A 19,460-nucleotide genomic window follows, 5' to 3' on the forward strand; every position below is an offset into this window, starting at 1 on the left:
CTTAAAAAAAAAATCAGAGTCTGAGGTCCTTACGCATTTGTCAAGAACTCCTTCGCCCGCTCTTCCTGTGTTGATGTGTTTGTTGATGTGTTCACTGCCATTGCCTCTGGGTATGTCCTCGAGGCTCAAACRGGGCTTCCATTTGGAGCCAGCTTCTTGTCTCCTCCAGCATTTAGTTGAAAACTTCTTTTGGCAAATTTTGGTTTGGTTCCACATCAATAAGTCTGCCAGAAAGAAAAGCAAACCCTAAAACCCCCTCAGCTTGGTGATGCTGCCCGGTGCGGTCTGTGCCATCTCCATGGTTTTGAGCCTTCATTATGCAGCTTGCACTCCACACACTTTTATTTAAAGCAGAGCTAAAAGTAGAACTAAATAGCTGACGTTCAGAGACGTTTGGTGTGATGCAGAATTCCTGGGAGGGGGCCGGCACAGGAAGAGGAGCGCTGCTCCTGCCGGGTGGATGAAGCTCATTTATTTGCACAGAGCTGTCTGTGCAGGACTCTGGGAAAAACTCTAAAGGAGCCCACGCTTTATCAAGGAATATAGGCCAACTGTACTAAGAGCTTCTGTTTTGTTTTACTCTCGTTTACTTTTCTTTTGTTTTATCCTCTGAAATGATGGAATTCACTTTGCTGTGGCTGTTACAGCCAGGCAAACCATTGCTGTTGAGCTATTGCAGCATCCCTGTGCCGGCTGCTTTTCATGGAGCCATCTCCATATTGCAGAGCCATCTGTTTTCCTGACTGTCCAGGCATTGGGCTCAGTAGTATAAATTACTGACTGCTCCTTAGCTTTCAATTGTTCCTATTTGTTCAGTGTGCCGCCAGCGAGGCTTCAGCTCTCCAGTACCATTTTTAAGTTTTCCTTGCTCTTTTATGTTTTTTGTGAATGCCTCAGGCAAAAGCTATAGCTGAGTGAATTGTCAGTTGTTCATGTTGYTGAATTATTGGCTTGATAAAATAAATTTTGTGAGGTAGGTAGGCAGTGTCCTCATTAAAAAAGATTTTGTAGCTSGAGAAGTGGTGGAAACAAGTTAAAAAATCTTGGTTTGTGAAAAGCAGTATCTCGCTCCCCTATCGCCCCAGTTTCCTTAAATGCACATCAGTTTGTCATATTGCTGGTGGTATGAGCTCATAGAGAAAGATYCTTTTTGGTTGTGTAAGTATGTGCACTGCTGAAGAGTTGAGGATACTTTTAGAAAACTTGCTGCTGAATTTATCAGCTCATGTCTGCTTCAGAATTGTATTTGTCATGTCAAATTCCAACTGTAACTGTAATGTAACAGTTGCATTGGGTTTTTGTAAATGTAATTTCCTTGTCTGTCTCCAAGACCAAAAAAATGCAGCTATGGGTTTTGGCTTTTTTTCTTATGTGTATGATAGGTTTTTACATTCCCACTTGCAGTGRTTCTCCAGTGTTCTCCACCCCCAATACTGCAGTGATGGGCACCCTGGTGTGCTCAGCTCCACTGGGAGTTTGCTTCTGGCCAGCTCAGAAGTGTTGGAGAAGGACTTCCTTTGAGTTTTGAAGTGAGGAAGATAAGAACAAGTGAGACTATAGGGTAGAGTATTTTGTAGCTGGTCAGGACTGGCAAGTTTTGGAGAGTGGCAGACCATATATTTGGGATGCATGGAGGTTTTTGTGGGAAGCAGTTGATGAGGTTGATCCAGTGCATGAATGGGTGATGCTGAAATTTTGGTACAACACAAACTATGTGTAGGGAGGTCAGTGCTGCACCCCAGGGTGACCCGGACTTTTTGGAATTACCCAGCTCAGGGTGGGTGTGATAACACATATGCACTGGGTGATGCAGTGCAGGGAAGGAGAACCCCCTCAAAGCCTCCCTGACTCTTTCAGGAGATAAAGCCAAATTACGATTTTTTTTTTTTTAATTTCCCCCCGTTTCATCTTTTTCTTGGCATTGGGGAGCATTCACAAAAAGTGGCCAGTTATGTTCATTTGATCTGTAGGAGATTGTAGGCAGCATGGCCTTCAGCAGAGATGGGTGGAGCAGTTAAAACAACCACTGATATTTGTTTCTCTTCTGATTGATGAAGGAAACACAGCCTGGGTTGGATGAAGCTGTGTRGAATAATWTTCTATTCCARTCCAAYRTTATTCCTTCACTCGTCATGSTCTGGTCATTAGTGCTTTTAATTTRCCTTCCAGTGAATGTGCCAGATGAGCCACTTCAGCCCCATTCCTGTTTATTTTTCTGATGATGGCTATCTGAAGCAATAGATTGGTTTCTGCAATTTTGATTTCATCAGTAATGAAGTCCACAAAGCAGAGAGAGCAATGTGTGTTTACTTGGTGCCTTGAACTGAGGTACTGCTGAACTGCTGGGTTTTGATCCGGTAGGATTTTCGTAGTGATTACTGAGATACAGAAATAAGGTATGTCCAGATTTAAATGAGGATCTGAAATGTCTGTGGGCCAGATAGTAGACATTTAAGTGGTAATTGGATTGTTGAAGAGTGCCTGCAAGACAGCCAGGGCATGGAAAATCAAATATATGTCGGTGTCCTTTGAAATCCATGAAAAATAATAATTTCTATTTTCCTGTGGCTTTAACTGTGTCCCACAGCAACATGAAAACGGCTCAATCTCCAAGTCTTAAAAACCTGTGATAACACCAGTGCAAATTCCTAGCTAAGTAATGAATCTCTAATGTTTGTAATTTCCAGAAAGTATTTTCCCATTTCCATGGTGGCAGTCAGTGTTAGGAATACTGTAGGGCTTGTGTGGGTGGGGACTTTTTTTGCTCAATACAGTGACAGCTGCAAGTCTGGTCTTCAGAATCCTGGGTTTGGCCCTGAGTATCATTCTCCCTCCCCTCTGTTCCTATTTTGAGCCCAGTAAAAAGAAGCATATGTTTTGTTGCATCAGCTATGTCGGTGTTACCTTGTGAGGCATGACAAGGTCATGTGTTTGTATGGCAAAAGAGGAAATCTCAAATTGTGTTTGAGCTGTCTTAGAACTGCTTTTTTTTTCCTGTGATGTATTAAAGATTTCCATGATGTACATGGTTAAATTTTGATTCATGTAGGTATGCATGTGTTGATGCTACAGTGCTGCTCCTGAAATTGGTACTGTTATATTATTAATATTGCAGATCATGCCAAGGAGGTGTCTTGCATTTAATACAGAACATAAGAAGGTTTGCCTACCCCATTTGAAAATCTCAAATTGGAACTGAARATGCTATAAAAATTTAAAAGGAACAAGGTCAGCCTGAAAATTGCATATTTTAAAAAGCAGAAAATCATCTATTTTTAACAGCAAATTTCCTGTTAGTACCTTTACTAATAACATTTTCTGTTATTAACACTTGCAAATGGTTTTAGGCAGCATTTTAATTGTAAAACTACCTAGTTACCATTTGTCTAGTGCTCATTAATATGGGTTTTTCTAGTTGAGAGACATGAGAACTGAGCCAGAAGCATTTGGCTTCCTGTGCTCCTTCTGTATGATCAAACAAGTCAATTTATTCCACTCCTGAAAGAAAAGGTAAAGGATGGCTCACCTGCTTTGTACCAACATCTGCTGGGGGAGAAAGTGGGTAAGAGGTTCTTTATTATAGTAAACAGAGAAAAAAAAATCAGTAATTGAAAACAGCAGTTTAACAAACTGGAGCTCTGCTGAGGTGAATGGTTTTAAGCCCTGGTAAAAATGGAGAGGAATAGTCTGGGACCTGCCTTCCTTGGAATTTTAAGTTCTGCATCTGCGCTTTTAGGTTTCAGAGAATATCTGAATGTGCTTTGCTCCCAGTTAGTGGTCCAGACAGAGAGTGAAATGAACTGCCCTAAATTAATCCTTTATTTCAAGTGATGGAAGTGGGTGTAGAGATTCCAACCTTACCACCACTTGGCTTAAAGCCTATTCTGGCTGCTTCAAAGACTTGCTGAGCACCTGACTGCAGTCCTTATCTACAGAARCTCTACTACAAATATAGTAAGTAGTAAAAACATTTAGTGTTCTTAAAAATCTGCGATTCCTCAGATCCACACCCAGCATGAGTGGAATAAGAATTGTGAAGGTAAATTTAACAGTATTTGTAAAGAAGCAGGATAAAGCAGGAAAATATGGTAGAAGGCATCTGAGAGGAGAAGTGTGGGCATTGTGTGAGATCCTGCAAATAACATTCTGTGCATGAAAACGGTGCTGAGTAACTGCCTCTTCATCCATGAGATCCTGCAGACTGTGGTAATTTGAGGTCTGSAGAGAAGCACATAATGAAAGTCTGAATCCTTAGCACAGGCAGACTGATTTAGATTGCACAGGCATTATGAAGCATTTCCTAGTTACGGAATTCTTCATTTGTAACCTTCATTTTAATGTAACTTTTTTAGCATACCTAAAAATACATGAAAAACACTACTTCTCTCCTCAAATACMCAGCATTTCTTAGGTCAGCAAAAAACCTCCCGCCTCCCTGTAAACACCGTGTTATAAATACCTAAATAAACATTTTTGGAGAGGATTCCTTCCTTTTGGTTCCAACAAGAGAGGAGTAAATAAAGTAATTGATGTGCCCTGTTAGCTGTGGAGCAAGTTTCATGTCCAAGTTTCGTGTGGCGTGTCTTTCCTTTGGCATGCACAGAGAAGCAGCGGATTTTAGCACCTCGCCTACAGCATCCACCTCCTGACAGCAAAACTTGTCAATAGAGAAGCATTCAGCACTTCATTATTTCTACAACCTGAGAGCATTTGCAAATTAATTGATGTGTGGGAGGGAAGGCATCTGCTATTGTAGAAGCCCTTAACTGTTGCAGCAAAACTAGAAATAAACTGGCTAGTGTAGTGAGATGATATGCTCTTGGAGGTGTTGGAACTTCTAAAGTGGATCTTATTCTTTTTTTCTTTATGTTTTTGATATTGGGGAAAAAAAAAAAACCAACCCAAACTTCTCCCTGAATTGTGACCATGGAAACACCAGCACAATAAAGCTGAAATCTTGTATACATCTATATGGTTGCTAGCAAGTTGTTTCATATTTCTTGCTGGCTCAGCACCAAAAGGGAGTTTTAATTAGGCCTGTAATGAATGACTGGGAGCATTTTAAAGGCTATTAATCTTGTGGTGTAATTGAGTTAATTATAATATCATTATAAGCTCCCATGAAAATAGGATGAAGTGTATTCCATTTGTTTTACTCCTAAAGATATTTTYGAGGTCCCCTGGCTTTATCTCATATGTTCCTTCTGCAGAACATCCTTCAACAGAGAAGGATGTAAAAGCATTTCATGTGTCATTGCACCAAAACTTCTGTTGTGCATCATCCCARTGCTGGGCTCTCTGAGCTGTCCCTTTACTGTAACTGCAGGTAACTCCTTGCTATGCAGTGTCTTTAATTTGCATTTCCCAGAGTAGTATTTCCTTGTTTTTCTGGTTTCCAAACAGTAACTCACCCAAGCGTGGCAGATGAGAGTAAGAATATGGGATCTATTTTCAGAAATAAAGATTACAGCAGCTTTCGAACTGTTACTCTTTGTGCTGTGGCAAAAAAAAAAAAAAAAAAGTGTAGCAAAAGAGGTGTTTTTTGCAAAGCATATGGCTCTTCCACTCGTTGAGACTACAGTAAGTTTGGGATTTGGTTGTAAAACATCTCCAGTGCTTTTTGCACTCTGTAGTCAGAGTGTGACATCTCCAACAGATGGACACATAAACTTTCCAYAATCCACTTCTTTCCTTTCAGAAGAGGAGATGAGATTCTCATTTGTAAAAGTTGTTGAGGAAAACCTAATCTGTCGAAGTCTGTTGTGTGTTCAGATGTGGGGATGTGTAGATGTGATGGATACATAGCTCAGCCCTGGAGTTCCTGCTGTTTTGGGGCTGTGTTTGTGGCTGTGAGATCAGCCCTGCTTTTGGACCCATTTCAAACCTCAGAGATTTGCCAGGGAGGTTCAGGTTGGACATGAAGAGGAAATTCTCTTCCCATGGAAGGGGTGGTGAGGCATTGGAAGGGGCTGCCCAAGTCACCTTCTCTGCAAGTGTTCAAGAGACAATGTGGCCCTCAGTGCTATGGTGTAGTTGACACCAGATTTGGTTAATCCTGTTTGCTTTTTGTAACCCTGCATTAATCAGGATTGTTTTGGTTTAGTGGTTTTAAACYCTACAGTAAAGTTGTTTCTGGCCTTAACCCTGCTAGGATGACAGAACTGCCTTTTTTTTCTTTCAGGAACTTTGCTGGTCACACTTTTACATTTTCCATCCTCTTGACTATTACAGATTTTGTAAATAGTTTAGAAATGCCAGCTAGTGATGTATGGGYCTCTTTAACATTTCTTTGATTTATGTGCACTATGCTGAAAAAAAGCAGAGGAAGCATATTATTCTGGAAAAGAATGTTGCCAGTCTTCCATTTTTTCAGTCTTAGTTAAAAGCTACACTTTTATCAATCAAAYCTGATAGATTCTTTTTGCATTCCCAAAAACATTCGTAACTTAACTCTTTGACGTCTAAAGAAATAATTTGCCTAAGACTTTTATAAATGTCTACTTATTTTTGGATGTCTAACTTGAAATATCTTTTAACCTGATTTTTCAGGAGTTCCAGCCACCTGTGGATGTTTCCAGGATTTATCTCTGTAAAAGTCTCTGATATTACATGGGAATGATGAGAGTTAAAACCTCTTGTTTAAACTAGTGATAACATGGCCTTTAATATTTACTCTTATTTGTGGATGAATGTTTTCTGTGGGTTGAAAAGGTGGATAAATTAATCTGATCATGAATATTCTGAAACTATAGTGAGAATGTTCTTACTGCATTCTGTTCCAAAACTCTCCAGCTTCAGGCTTTAATTGCTTTCACCAGCAGGCTGGAAATCAGCATTCCCTGCAGCCTTGCTTCAGGATGCCGTCTAGATGTAAAGAGAGATATTAGCAAAAATAAATGTTTAAGGAAGAATGATCCCCTCATTCGGCAACTTCAGCTCAGTTTAAACAGTATCCCTTCAACCCCTTCTGGTGGTCACCTCAAGTAGAATGGAGGTGATGTTTGGTGTAGCTTGGCAGATCCTTGGGGTGGACTGTRGAGTTCTGATCTCCCAGGACAATTTTCCCTTCAGGAAGGCCTCAGAAGATTGAGGAAAGCCAGGTTTCCCTGTGCTGGCACAAAGACCCTCATTTGGGCTGTTGTCTGACACTTAGTATGGGTATCTGCTAGTCTGTGGATACTGTGCATTTTAATTATTGTACAAGTGGCCAAAGCTAAGGAAAGGCATTTAACAGAAGTTAAAATGATGAATTTTAATGAGTTAGGGAAAGAATAAATTAGCAGTGCAGGTTCTGGGTGGTGTCATTACTGTTCACTGCTTGCCCACTAATGGATTYCCCTCATCTCTGCTTTGGCTGCCTGTCTCCCCTTTGTCATACTGGTTGGATTTCCATAAACTGCTCTTTGTAGATCTTTTACTGAAGAGTATTAATTTCTTAATTTATCTGAAAAAAAAGTCCTTCGTTTGCTATAGTAAAACCCACTGTTAGAGCTGCATATCATGGCATGGTGCTTGCAGTGTGGGGAGTGTTTCTGTATCTGATTGCAGCCCTTTATTCTGCCATTTGGCCTTAAAGTATCTTCCCATTTCTTATCTAAGCACCTGAGCACGCCCTGTCACGGAGGCAGCAGGTCATCCTTCATACTGACATAGCTGCCACCTGAGCCCTGACACCAAAGATTTACTCTAAGGCTTTAGAAAATCCTAATTTTAGCAGGAAAGCGCCATCTCCAAAATTCTGGTGGTTGTTTAAGGGAGCAGGGCAGCACTGGGGGAAGGTATTAATTGTGTCCTTAACTTGAGTTTTAATGATGAMGTTTCCCTGCTGCAGATTATTTGTCCTGTACAATGATAATGCTTCTGTCAAAAAGGAATTAAGATTTTCTGTCAGGTATTGATCGTGTGCATTTCTTGGGTCTTTAGACTTTAATGAAGTCCGTTAAAGGAACACACAATTGTGAATACACCACAGAGTGGCACTAAGACCATTTGCTTGTTCTGGACGACCTCTATGCCAACCTCTATACCAACCTCTACCTGCCTTGAGCTACTTGAAAATGTTTGTTACTGCGCCTGGTTTTATTCTGTCATTTAGATGCAGAACACAGTGTAATAATTTTACTTAGCTTTTTGTAATTCTGTGTTTGAGTCGTAGCTGCATATGCAGTGTAATAAATGCCAGTTCATTTAGTTATCTTTCAGTAAAAATGTATGTTCAAACCCTTTGGAATATCTGGAGGTATAAACATTTTAAGCATAAAATACAGTTATTTTTCTGAAGAGGTAAATAAAGTAGCTTGTAACCCCAGATTGTGATTACTCTGCTTCTTTATCCATTTCAAACACTAGATCTCTTTAAAATTCAGCCTGGTGGCTGTGTAGTRTCCCTTTGTGTTGACATTATCCAAAAAGCAAGAATATGTCACTTGTGTAACTATTAAATGGATTCCAGAACATTTTTTTTTCAATGTGGAGRAGAAGTAGTGGCTTTTGCATAGACTTTGAACAGTGCAGGTCATTTTATTGGCAGCAAGGATGCARATTCTGAAGTTTTGACCAATTTCTTGAGGAAAGGGCCGCCAGATTTGCTATCTCTGCATGGTAAAAAGCCAAAGGCTTGCAAGCAGTATCGGAGTGAGGGAACATTCATCAGCAGTCATTCATCAGCAGAACTTCAATGTTTTCGAAAGAAAAGTAAGGGAAGAGCACACTTATAGGCTGAAATCTGACACTAATTAAAACAGCACTCTCAGCAAAAATAGGAATTCAGAGACAATGGAATAAAATCTGTAGCTAAGACAAGGCATCCAAAGAAACAGGGTTATGTATCAATGCATTTCTGACTGTTGTGTCATTATAAATAAAAATAAAAATGTATCAGCTTGTTTTTTTAACTTCCTGGGTTAGGATGGGAGGGGAGACAGACACCTAAGAGAAAAGCCCTGTGCAGGCTGATGTGCCCAGCCTGCTCCATATCCTGGTTTATTGACCAGGGTGAGGCCATGGCATCGCCCTGCAATGCCAGTCCCAGCCCAGGCAGGAAAATGGACAGAAAGAGAAACGTGAGCTCATTGTTGTCACAGTTCAGTCAGATCAGGGTGTTTAAAAAAAGATGTAATAACTTTTGCACAGGGATGTAATAAAGAATTGAATTGGGGGCAGCCTTTGTTTGTGTTGTGGGTAGGTGTWTCTTGCTTAAATATTCTTGTAAACTGGAAAGGGTTTGGGGGCATAAATGCTTTAAAAAAACAACAAAGTGTCCTAATTAAATAGTAAAATAGAGAAAAGACACAATGTCTAGCATTCCTATTAATTGAAAAGCCTGCAACYGAGCTCCATAAGAGGAAAACCAATGAGTAAAGAAAATGGAGACTGTTCTTGTGGCTTATTGATGCTGTTTTGGTCAAGTCAAGAATTCAGCTGTCCTAAAATGATCAAACATTGTTTGGGGGAAAAGAGAATTTCCAAACAGGCCTCATTATCTGAAAGAAGCTTAAAAATATCAATTAAGGTAGTATAATTTCTCTCTTGCCTACTTTAGTCTGCAGAGATGAAACTGTGGGAGTGTCCTGCTTGCTTGCTCGTTGCTCTTTTCAAAAGAACAAGTAGAGTTTTATCATAATAGACAAATCCCTTGTTATCTGCAAGGGAGAAGTAGTTTAATGATGAGGGGCAGAGAACTGTGCATCTTAAAGGAGGCAAATGTGCATCACCAGGATTACAGTGAGCTCAGGAAATGCCACGGTGGGTGGGTGTCAGCCGCCTCTCTAAATGGCATTCCTTGGAGGAATGGAAGKAAACTTTCCATTATCTAAATGTGAGAAAATGCTTTTCTGTTCATGGATGTGGTCAGTATTTACATAAGAATGAAAAAAAAATAACAGAGTAATGTGATTACAAAGAAAATCATTATTCWGATTTCACTTTTTGAAGTGTTAGTGCTTAGAAAGCTTTAATTAATGCTGAAATGTAAATGTAGTGTGCAACTGTGAGMTGATCAGTTATTAATGCTCCAAGTGATTGTTTTTTTCTTTTTCTTTTTTTATTTTTTTTCCCCTGATTCTTACCTTATTTCAACCAGTTTTTGCAACTTTGGATGGCCTTGGCAGTAAGTGCAGTGCACTCGCTTGTTTGGGCAGCAGTCAGCACATGCAAAATCTCCAGCCCATGAATTATGTAAACGAAAGACCTCTAGACCCAGCTTGATTCTAATGATGAAGCTTTAGTTTTTAAAGTTTTAAATGAGCACTATGCCCRTGTTTGTGGTTTCATAACATTCACTGCAGTGTAGCCGTGTAGGCTAAGATGGAAACCTGTCACAATATGGTCAGTGCTTTTCTGTTGAGCAAAGAGGCCTTTTATTCAGGGTTCTGGCTATARCACAAGTTTTCTGTCTGCTCCAAATCTTGAAGATTATCTGCACAAGACAGGGTTTTTGGGGGATGGAGAGGTTCTAGTTGGTTATTTTCATTGTTTTAGAAGGTGTGTTGCCTTATTGCTGAGAGTCACATGGCGTAGAATAAGTAAGAGATATTAATGTGATTAACTTCCTAAAAAATAGTAATGCTTTCAGAGCTAAATCAAATCTGTAATTCTATAACACAACTTTTTTTTGCTTCAATAGTTCATGTGAAAACCAAAAACATCTTAAGTAAATGAAGAAATTGCCCTCCTTACAACTACAGCTGTGAGAAAAGTTACTCCCAAGTGCTCTCTCTGTTGGTGCTTTTCACTTAGTGAGGAAGATGAAGAGCTGTTAATGTATGAATGTAGTTTTCATATACTCAGGAACACTGAAAATGTGAATTATGGCACCTGTGAAACATTAGTGATAGTATTTTATATTAGTAGGAAATACAACCATGTGGCCRCTAACATAGAAAAATAATCTTAAAAAAAATTAAAAGCCATCCAAGTTCTGTTTGTATTTACCTTCATGTAAAGCTGTTGTATACATTGAAGTGTTATTTTCAGTACCTTTCCTACATTGCTTAGAAGAGTCACTTTTGATTTTAAAAATGTAGAATTCACACATTTACTTGGAACTGCAGTTTTAAGAAAAATATCAGCCATCATAAGATTCATCATAAACCTGTACAAGTTGGCACTGGGGTATACCCTGGCTGCTAAATGTTGTAAATTGATTTTTGTTGTTGCTAGTTTTGATTTCTTGGTTTTCTGAAATAGATTTTCTGTTTCATCTGCATGTATTAGGGGCAAAGGATTGATCTTATTGATATTATGCAGAAAAATACTTCATTAGGAAGAGCTGAGCCTCACACAGACCATTTGGAATTGCCCAAAGGTGGAAAATGTGGATGCTTACTCTAGTGATGGGGAGTTCCTTTGCAGCTGATAAGGGAATGCTTTCACTATTTTCAGTCTTGCTTCTTCTCCTCAGAAAAATTATTAAGAAATAATTTTCCGATCCCTTCAGTGACCACCCCCTGTCCCCAAAAAGGAGAGCACTCTGTGCAGTACAATATGTGATACTTTAATAATGTATAAATCAAGCTGGACAGAAGCTGCCTGTCAGTTTTATTAACTTTGACCTTTTCTCCCATTATAAAGATGGTTTGGTAAATATTTAATGGCYGTTACAGGTTCTGACAGTTGGACCTGCATCCCTGAGAGCAAAAGTAGATGATGAAGAAATACTTAMAATTAATAAAAATAACTTAATCACCGGGAGTCAACCTTGAAGGACAAAACTGTGGTTCAGAATCTATTTCTTCTTAACTCCTGTTGTTTTTTGGTTGGTTTTTTTATGCCTGACCACTAAATGTGACTGGCTGGGAGGTTATGAAATGTTTTTAAGAGGTTGCTTTTAAAATACATCTCTGATTAGCATTGGTGAYTACCTCCATCTCTGAGCAAGTGTCTAAATAATGTTGTTTATCTGAAATACCTGCACAGGGAACATTAGCGAATGGTGTCACCAGCACAAAAAGATGCAGGAAGGAAAGGGAAAAGCCTGTTCTGGAGTCAGAGGGCTCTTCTGCCAGAGCTGTCTTTGCCTTTAATTCCCTGCATATTGCACTCCCTGCACATTCWGGTGGTGAAAGATTGAAAACTAAGCCCTGACACTGAAACATTGCCTTTCAAACATGGGCCCTCCATCGCTCTCATTGATTTTTTTTCATTTCAGAAAACTCAGAGAAAAACAAATTTGAGTAAAATCCATTGTTTGGGACAATAAAATCCCCCTCCTTCCCTGGCAGAGCTCAGTTCCTTCCCCATTAGGAGCACGATGTGTCTGTGCTGTGCCRYGGCTGMAATGACGTGGCACAACAGCCAAGGGAACCAGGAGCCTGTGAGAAATCCTTATGGATGTGCTGAGCAGTGACATCTGAGTCCAACTGGCTGGGGGAATTGCTTCCCTCCTGTTCACAGGTGTTTTCAAGTCATCACTTCCAAGCTTTGCTTCCCTCCTGATCACTCAGCCCCTGTAGAACAGCTTGGTCTGAGASCACTTTATTTTTTAAATCAGAGTTTTCTGACCATGACTCATTTCTTCATGTGCAGACTACAAGGTTAAAGGTGTTAAGGTGTGAAAYAGTTCAGCTTTTCCAGAACAAATRAGACAATTTGATGAACACATAGATMCAGGTACTGGAATGATGAAGGAAACAGTATTTGTCTGACACTGAATCTTCTTTCCCTTTCCAGTTCAAAAATGGGGAACTCAGAGTGTAACTGAAAGTATTCAAAGAACTTGTTGCACTTGGAGCTTGCTTCAGGACAGAGCCCTGTAGCTGTTCTTAAATCTGAGAGCTGTGGGAGTCACTCAGGATCCTGCTGATTCATGTTGTGTCCTTCAGAAATTTGTCTTTTGTTGGCAAGGAAAAGTTTAGAGGAGAAAGCTACTGAATGTGAATTGTTCTGCAGTGCTGTGGAGATGTGCAAGCATGTATTTTAAAAGCAAGTTTTTTCTTTACAGTGGTAGAAACTCCTTTGCAAATGTTTTGTGGTTTTATGTTTAAGAAGAAAAAGATGAGTGTTATTTCTAAAAAGCTGGTTTATATTGTGAAAGGGTTGCATCTGTCTTCCTCTTATCTTCTTCCGAAAGTGAGAATGCTTAGTCCCTAGAGAGAGAATGTCTCAATGTTTAAAAGCAAACCCAAGTTTCAAGAGAGTTAGACTTGAGAGGAAGTCCTTGATTCATCATCTTACTTGCCCTGATGCATAACTTGGTCCTCATACCCATTTCGCAGCAGATTTTTCCCGTGTGCCTTTGTCCCTATTGTCTTCCACCCAAGCTGTATATCCGAAATACCACACACTAACTCCCTGACTGGCTGTAATTTGAATCAGGTGCCACAGGTAGCAGAGGTCTGACACAGACAGAGTACTGCAGTGGTGTGTATTTTAATATATATATATGTTTTTTCTTATCCAGTTGCAGTACCATGCTGGGCTGGCATCTGGCCTTTTGAATCAGCAGTCTCTGAAACGTTCGGCCAACCAGATGGGAGTCTCTGCAAAGCGCAGACCAAAAGCCCAGCCAACAACTCTTGTCCTGCCTCCTCAGTAAGTAATGGAATATTTGGAAGAGCTTCCATGCTGGGGGGATGGATTATTTCTTATTAACTTACTGTTTTTTCATTTTAATTTTCAGTCATCATAATAAACGACCTTGTGCTTTGTTCCGTACAAATTCTCTTTGTAGCAGGTCATTAAAAAACTTTTTGCAACACGAAGTTGTCATTGAGGAATGATGCTCACCTGATTAGTATGACTTGGAGCTTCAAGTAGGACTTTTCTGAAGGTCCTAAAAAGACTGAAGCCAAAAAGTCTTTGGTGTGAGTACTTTCTCGGCAAACGTCTGTTCCGAGTCCATCTGTTCACCATATGTTAATTTTGCGTTGGATCTGAACCTCTTTTACAGGTGACAAGCAATTATGAGGACACTTAGAAACTGTTTGAGGACAGAGAGTATCAACACTTTTAGCAGCCTGGGTAGTGATGCCAGAAACACAGAGATGTACACAACGAAGCTTATAAATTAATAACCCGCCTGAAATATTTAGTTACATGTAAGAAAATGATCATTATGTAGAAAATGAAGTGCTAAGCAATTGTTCAYTGTGCTGAGCATCCTTGTAGTTTGTGGAAACTGCCTGCTTTTCTTCACAAAACAAGAGCCTCTGATGTATAAACACTGTGCTAGCAAAAACCTCATAGTTGCAATAATAAAAGTCCCTGTTGTCACCAGATTTCACAGGTCTATGTTTAGAGGGTTTTTTCCTTAAAGGAAATGTAGGGTCAATAGAGCTTTCCCCTTGTCTATGAACTTTAAAGTGCTRGTAATTCAAGAATCCATAAAATGTTCTATTGTTTTACCAATACATCAGAAAAGGAGAGCAGTTTGAACAGGGGCYCCAGCAGTGGTTTGAAAACCAGATGTTGTTTCTCTGATGTGTGTGATGGAATAGGGATATCTTGTGACAAACTGGCTGWTCAGTTTTCCTCCTTTGTTTGGGTATCCTTGAGCTTCAAATGGATTTCTCCAGAAGTCCATAAACTGGAGTATTGTGATATCAGGTAACACAGTTTTTTCAGAGGTCTTGAAATAATTTCGTATTTTGTTTGGTTTTTCTTAATCATGGTGTCTCTAGTTGTTAGAAATATATAAAGAGCTAACTTCTATTTTTGCACAGAAAACCAGATTCTGGTTCTTAAACAGTTGCAGCGGTATAAATCTTAATGTGAGATACATAATATCCACATTTAAAAGCATTGTGTGTCTTTTTATCTGTAGATGATTTTCCTTCGGTGGTGCATTTACCTGGGATCTGCAGATAGACTGAAATTTTAGTGTGGTAGCTCAACTTTAGCCTGTAGTTGAATTATGTTTCAGTATCTTATTACCACTTCCAGCATTATTCACAGGGAAWATGTGTTTCTGCTGAGCTGGTCCTTTATCTGTCACTGGTTTCCTCCTCTCTGGCTTCTCTTTGACCTTTCCATATTTGTTCTTGTTTGCTATCTCGGTGTGTCTTAAGAGAATAATAGTGATATTAAAGCAAATCAAATACCTGTTGGGCTCAATATCTTGTTTTCAACGCAAGGCAGAAAGCAGATTATGAAAAGAYTTATGAAAATAGGCTTATGAAAAGTATTTAAAAAAAGAAAAAGTGTGACAAATGGATTTTAATATCTTGATTTTGCTGTAGTTCCATGCAAATAGTGATGAATCATGCTGTGGGGTTTTTTTTTTTTCCCTTCATTCTTTATAAAATGCAGAAGAAGAAAACATCCAGGTGCAAAACTACAGATCTCCTTGAAAGGGCATCCTGCATACTRATATTCCCATAGCAATTCAAGGATTATTTATTTATTTTTAGCTTTATTAATTCGTTGAGAAAGGGGTAACTATTTCTTGGTCTATTTTTGCTTTGATGTATGCCGTTAAAATTAAGTTCAGTGACAAGTCATTGGGCTGAGTAAAAATGAGTCAAGTGTTTATTAAATGGTGTTCAGAGCAACTATATTATTTAGWGCTTTTCTTCAACAGAAGTAAGCTTTTCTTGAAAGCAGCTGCATGCCAAAATGTCATTTCAGGAGAGCAGGTTGGAGCAAATATCAATGCTGCAGTAATTCCTTTCTGCCAGCAAACGAGTGCAGGAGCCACTTGCTCAGGAGGTATCAGAGGTGATGATTTGGGCAAAGAATCTTCTAAAACTTTTTTATTCTTATGCAGATGCTGCACAAGGCTGGTTTGATAGTAAACACGTCTCCATTTGAGTTAAAGGTAGCATTAGGGAGCAGGTTACTGATCTGCTTGTTTATGGTCCTGTTCCTTGAAGAAACTGCATGAGTAACTTTTGCTGTTGCACTTCACGCTCTCCATGGCAGTGATGCGAGCTGAGCAATTTTCTTGCTCARCCAGGTCTTTGATCTTTGTTGTTGGGGTGAGGCTTGGGTTGTATTCCACGAACTAAACATACCCAAATGGTGTTTCTTCTGACAAAGGGGKTGATGCAGCAGAAAAATCAAGCTTTTGTATCAATTCACTGCTCACTTGAGCTTTCAGTCTCTATCACTGCTCTGCTTTTCTTCTTTCCTCTCCAAAATGCCTTTTTTTTTAAAGTAACCAAATAAAGCAAACCCAAGCCTATCTTGGAGGCTCAGCCATCTCTTCCTACTTCATGCTCCCAGAAGGAGCTGGAGAAAGGCAATTGCTGATGGCAAAAGTGATTCTTGGTGGGGCCTCACCCCTCTTCTTCCCCAGCCTTAGGCTGCCTTCTGGTTTGGAGGCAAGAACCTCTAGTTTTTCACTAGTGGATATCTGAAACARCAGCAGCATTTTGAATCCAAAAAGTGATTTTGAAAGTGGCAGTTCTGTGCTTTCTGCAACCACTATGAGGAAATCTGCATTTTCCCCTGTTTGTTGTTTAGGGCCTTCTAAGGGTGCTGAGCAGTTTTGAAGAGAGACCTTTTGGCGTTCGYTTTTGCTTTTCAGTGTTGGCTTTCCCTGGCTCTGCAAGCACAGAAAGGAAGGCTGGATTGATGTGTGTCTCATTCCCAGCCAAATGATCTGTGTGAGAAATGACTAACTGCTGGCTGCTTGCTCTGCCTGCTTTGTCCCTCCTTCTGTCTTCTATTAACAAGACATCTCCCTGTACGTGCTAATGGATGCGTTCCCTCACATGCCTCTCATCTGGCTGCTGCTTCCTTCCTTCTGTTCAGCAATCTCAAGGCAGCGTTTGCTGAAGTGCTGARAGCTGTCAGCTCTTTCCCAGTGCCTGGGGAAGCGTTTCGTGCAGCCCTGCTGAAAACCAGGGTGGCTGCTCCTGCTTGGGAATCARTAAATAGAGACAATAAGAAATGATGGCGTTGCTTTTTTCTTTCTTCTTGAAATACAGTAATGGGTGCAGTTAATTAATCTTGTGTTATTTTGCTTGGCACTACATCTCAAAAGCAAATCCTCAGTGATGAAGTTGTCTCTGTGATCCTGAGGGAGCAGAATTCTCTCGGGGGGTGYCCATGGGTGTAATTCCTGCTGGGATCCCAAGGAATGTGGTGTGTCACTGTCCAGCTGGAAAACAACAGCAGTGAGCCACTGTGAGTGAAAGAAGGRAGAAAAGAGGAAGCCCAGGGTGTTGTCTGTATTCTGGCAGCAGAATTCAGTGGCACACACAAGAGGGTCAGTTAGTTTTAATGGGAATTTTTAGGGGTCTCGGTTGGAAACCCTGTGACTGTGATAGCTCTGTCGTGTGGGGCTTTCTCAATGCTCCCAGATTAATCGTCTGTCTTCCCTGTCTGGAAGAAAATTGCCAGAACAAGAACTTGATCACCACAGAAGGCACTGAGACTCTTGCCCTTTATGGTGCCTTTTAGGGTCATTTGTTGTCACTTTGTGGTTTTGGAGAAATAAGCACRCTATAAACAATAAACAAGTGGAAGTCTGGTTCTTGTTTGACAACTTCAGGCTGAATGAACAGAGAGGTTTGAGTAAAAGAGAGTCCAGGTTTTTTGTTTTAAGGCTCTTCAACTTGTCTTGTAAATCTCTTGTGGTCTGATGTATGCCCCAACCTGACAGTGAAAATATTGTAATAGATTGAGTAAAAATCTCTGTAAATTTGTACTCTATTGCTAGGAGCACACCAGCAAAATTACTTTCCCCTTTTTTTTTTAATAAAGGAAAAGACAGTGCTGCCCATGATATTGTTCTAGATAAATGAGCAAAAAAAAAAAAAATCAGTGGAGATAACTTTCATTCTAGGAGATAACAGGGACTTGAGCATATCGAGACTCTGGATGATCACTTTGTTTCTGTTTCTTGTTCTGGGTGAGATGGGGGAGGGCTCTGATCTGCTGTCTACACCTCAGAATTCATCTAGATAACTTTTTCATCCTGAAAAAGTTCGTTTCCTGGCTCAGCAGGTGTTTGTTCATCTGGCTTTGGAMCAGAACTCTGCAGCTGTCCCAAACTCTGTGTTTATTGGAGCTTGATTCAATACCAGCATAGTCAAAGTGTTGTTCTGTCATGGCATTAATGTCTCATCTGTTTAATGCTTCTGTCATATAATTAGTACTGTCAGGTTCTACTGGGTTTGGTCAGGAGATTTCTTCAGGATTCTCAAATTGACTCTTAAGGARGGATGTAGTTTTAGATTTTAAAAAAGTTGCTGTTTTTAACAGTGATCAGATGTGCCAGAATAAACTATTTGGAACTTAACTTGTATAATGTATCGTTTTTGCATTAAGGAAAAATCCTGATGAGCCTTTTGCCAAGAGTTTTTGGGAGGAAAGCATTTTTTCAGCATTTCATTTTATTAACAGCATCTAATTACTTCCTATGTTCATGGAGTTTTATGGTGACAGAAAGAGGCAGGTTATTCTAAAAATAATGGCAAAGCATTCTTAAGSCAATAAATGTTTATAAGTTTTGTTTTTTTAAGAGAATACAAGGATGTTTAAATTCTGCTGTGCTAGTCCCTTCTAATCCAAACCATTGTGATTCCRTGATGAGTTTGATGCAGTTCAGTGACACCAGGTGTAGGGATTGGGATATTTAACAGGAATTTATTGTTATTGCAATAATTCAGTAGCAGGAGCTGGACTGCAACCTTTGGGCCTCTTCCTGAAGTATTCAACAGTAGAAGAGCCAAGWGTGTGGCTGTATTTTCTGTTCTGAGAAAAGTCATCAGAAGTTCTCTGTTCAGTTGTGAAATTCTTCTTTGCCTGTACTGGCAGAGCTGCATTAAGTATCAATATTCATTAAATACCACGGAGATGATAATGTAATAAAGCAATAATCCTCAGGCCCACATCTATACTTCTCTCCAGAAGAGCTGAGGTTGAGAATATAATTAAAGATTAAAACTGTGTTTGCATTCTGGAACATGGAGATATCTTTTCGTACATGATGGGGAATTGTATTAATAAGGAAGAGATCAGTTTCCAATAACTTTCAATACTGGGAGCTCATTTCATATCCCTGTTCATGTTTAAGTTTCTCACGGAATTCCTTTAGCTTGATTTTAGCAAGACAGTGCAACAGGAACTGTAAAAGAACATGTTGCTGAAACATGTGACCCTTTTGCTCCACAAATTAATCCCCTTTTATATGAAAGAAAAAAAAAAAGTAAAAATTAGTTCTTTATATTGTAAGACAATAATATTTACAAGAATCAGTTTAATTACTTTGCCGTGTACCATGTTGATCGAACTTTAATTTTAGTGTTTGGTGTCTTGTGCACAGTTTGGATCACATCATTGTGCTGTTTCCTTTTTACTTTCAGTAAATTGTTGAACTGTGCAGCTGTTTTAGTGGGAGTTTCAATATATTGTCCTTTATCCCTGGCTGCCACAATGATCTCAGTGTGTTTGGGATTGTGGAGTCAGGACACTTAAATCCCAAAGCTGGGGAAGCATCTCCCTTGACTGGACCCATCTCTGTAACAAATTATGAGGGACAATTCTGAGGTGATAACACATCATTAACCTGTCTG

The 19,460-nt window shown here is 39.6% G+C and overlaps 1 protein-coding gene across 1 annotated transcript in view; it reads left to right on the top strand.

Annotated features, from left to right (window-relative positions):
- Window positions 1-19,460, top strand: part of MED27 (mediator complex subunit 27) — an 81,227-nt gene that overhangs the window by 18,470 nt on the left and 43,297 nt on the right. Inside the window, exon 3 of the mRNA XM_057371584.1 lies at window positions 13,400-13,530. Within this exon, the coding sequence (XP_057227567.1) occupies window positions 13,400-13,530 (131 nt within the window). The remainder of the gene's footprint in view (window positions 1-13,399; window positions 13,531-19,460) is intronic.

Source organism: Malurus melanocephalus, unplaced genomic scaffold, assembly GCF_030028575.1.
Source record: "Malurus melanocephalus ecotype Western Australia unplaced genomic scaffold, MMel_1.1 scaffold_149, whole genome shotgun sequence".
Taxonomy (NCBI): domain Eukaryota; kingdom Metazoa; phylum Chordata; class Aves; order Passeriformes; family Maluridae; genus Malurus; species Malurus melanocephalus.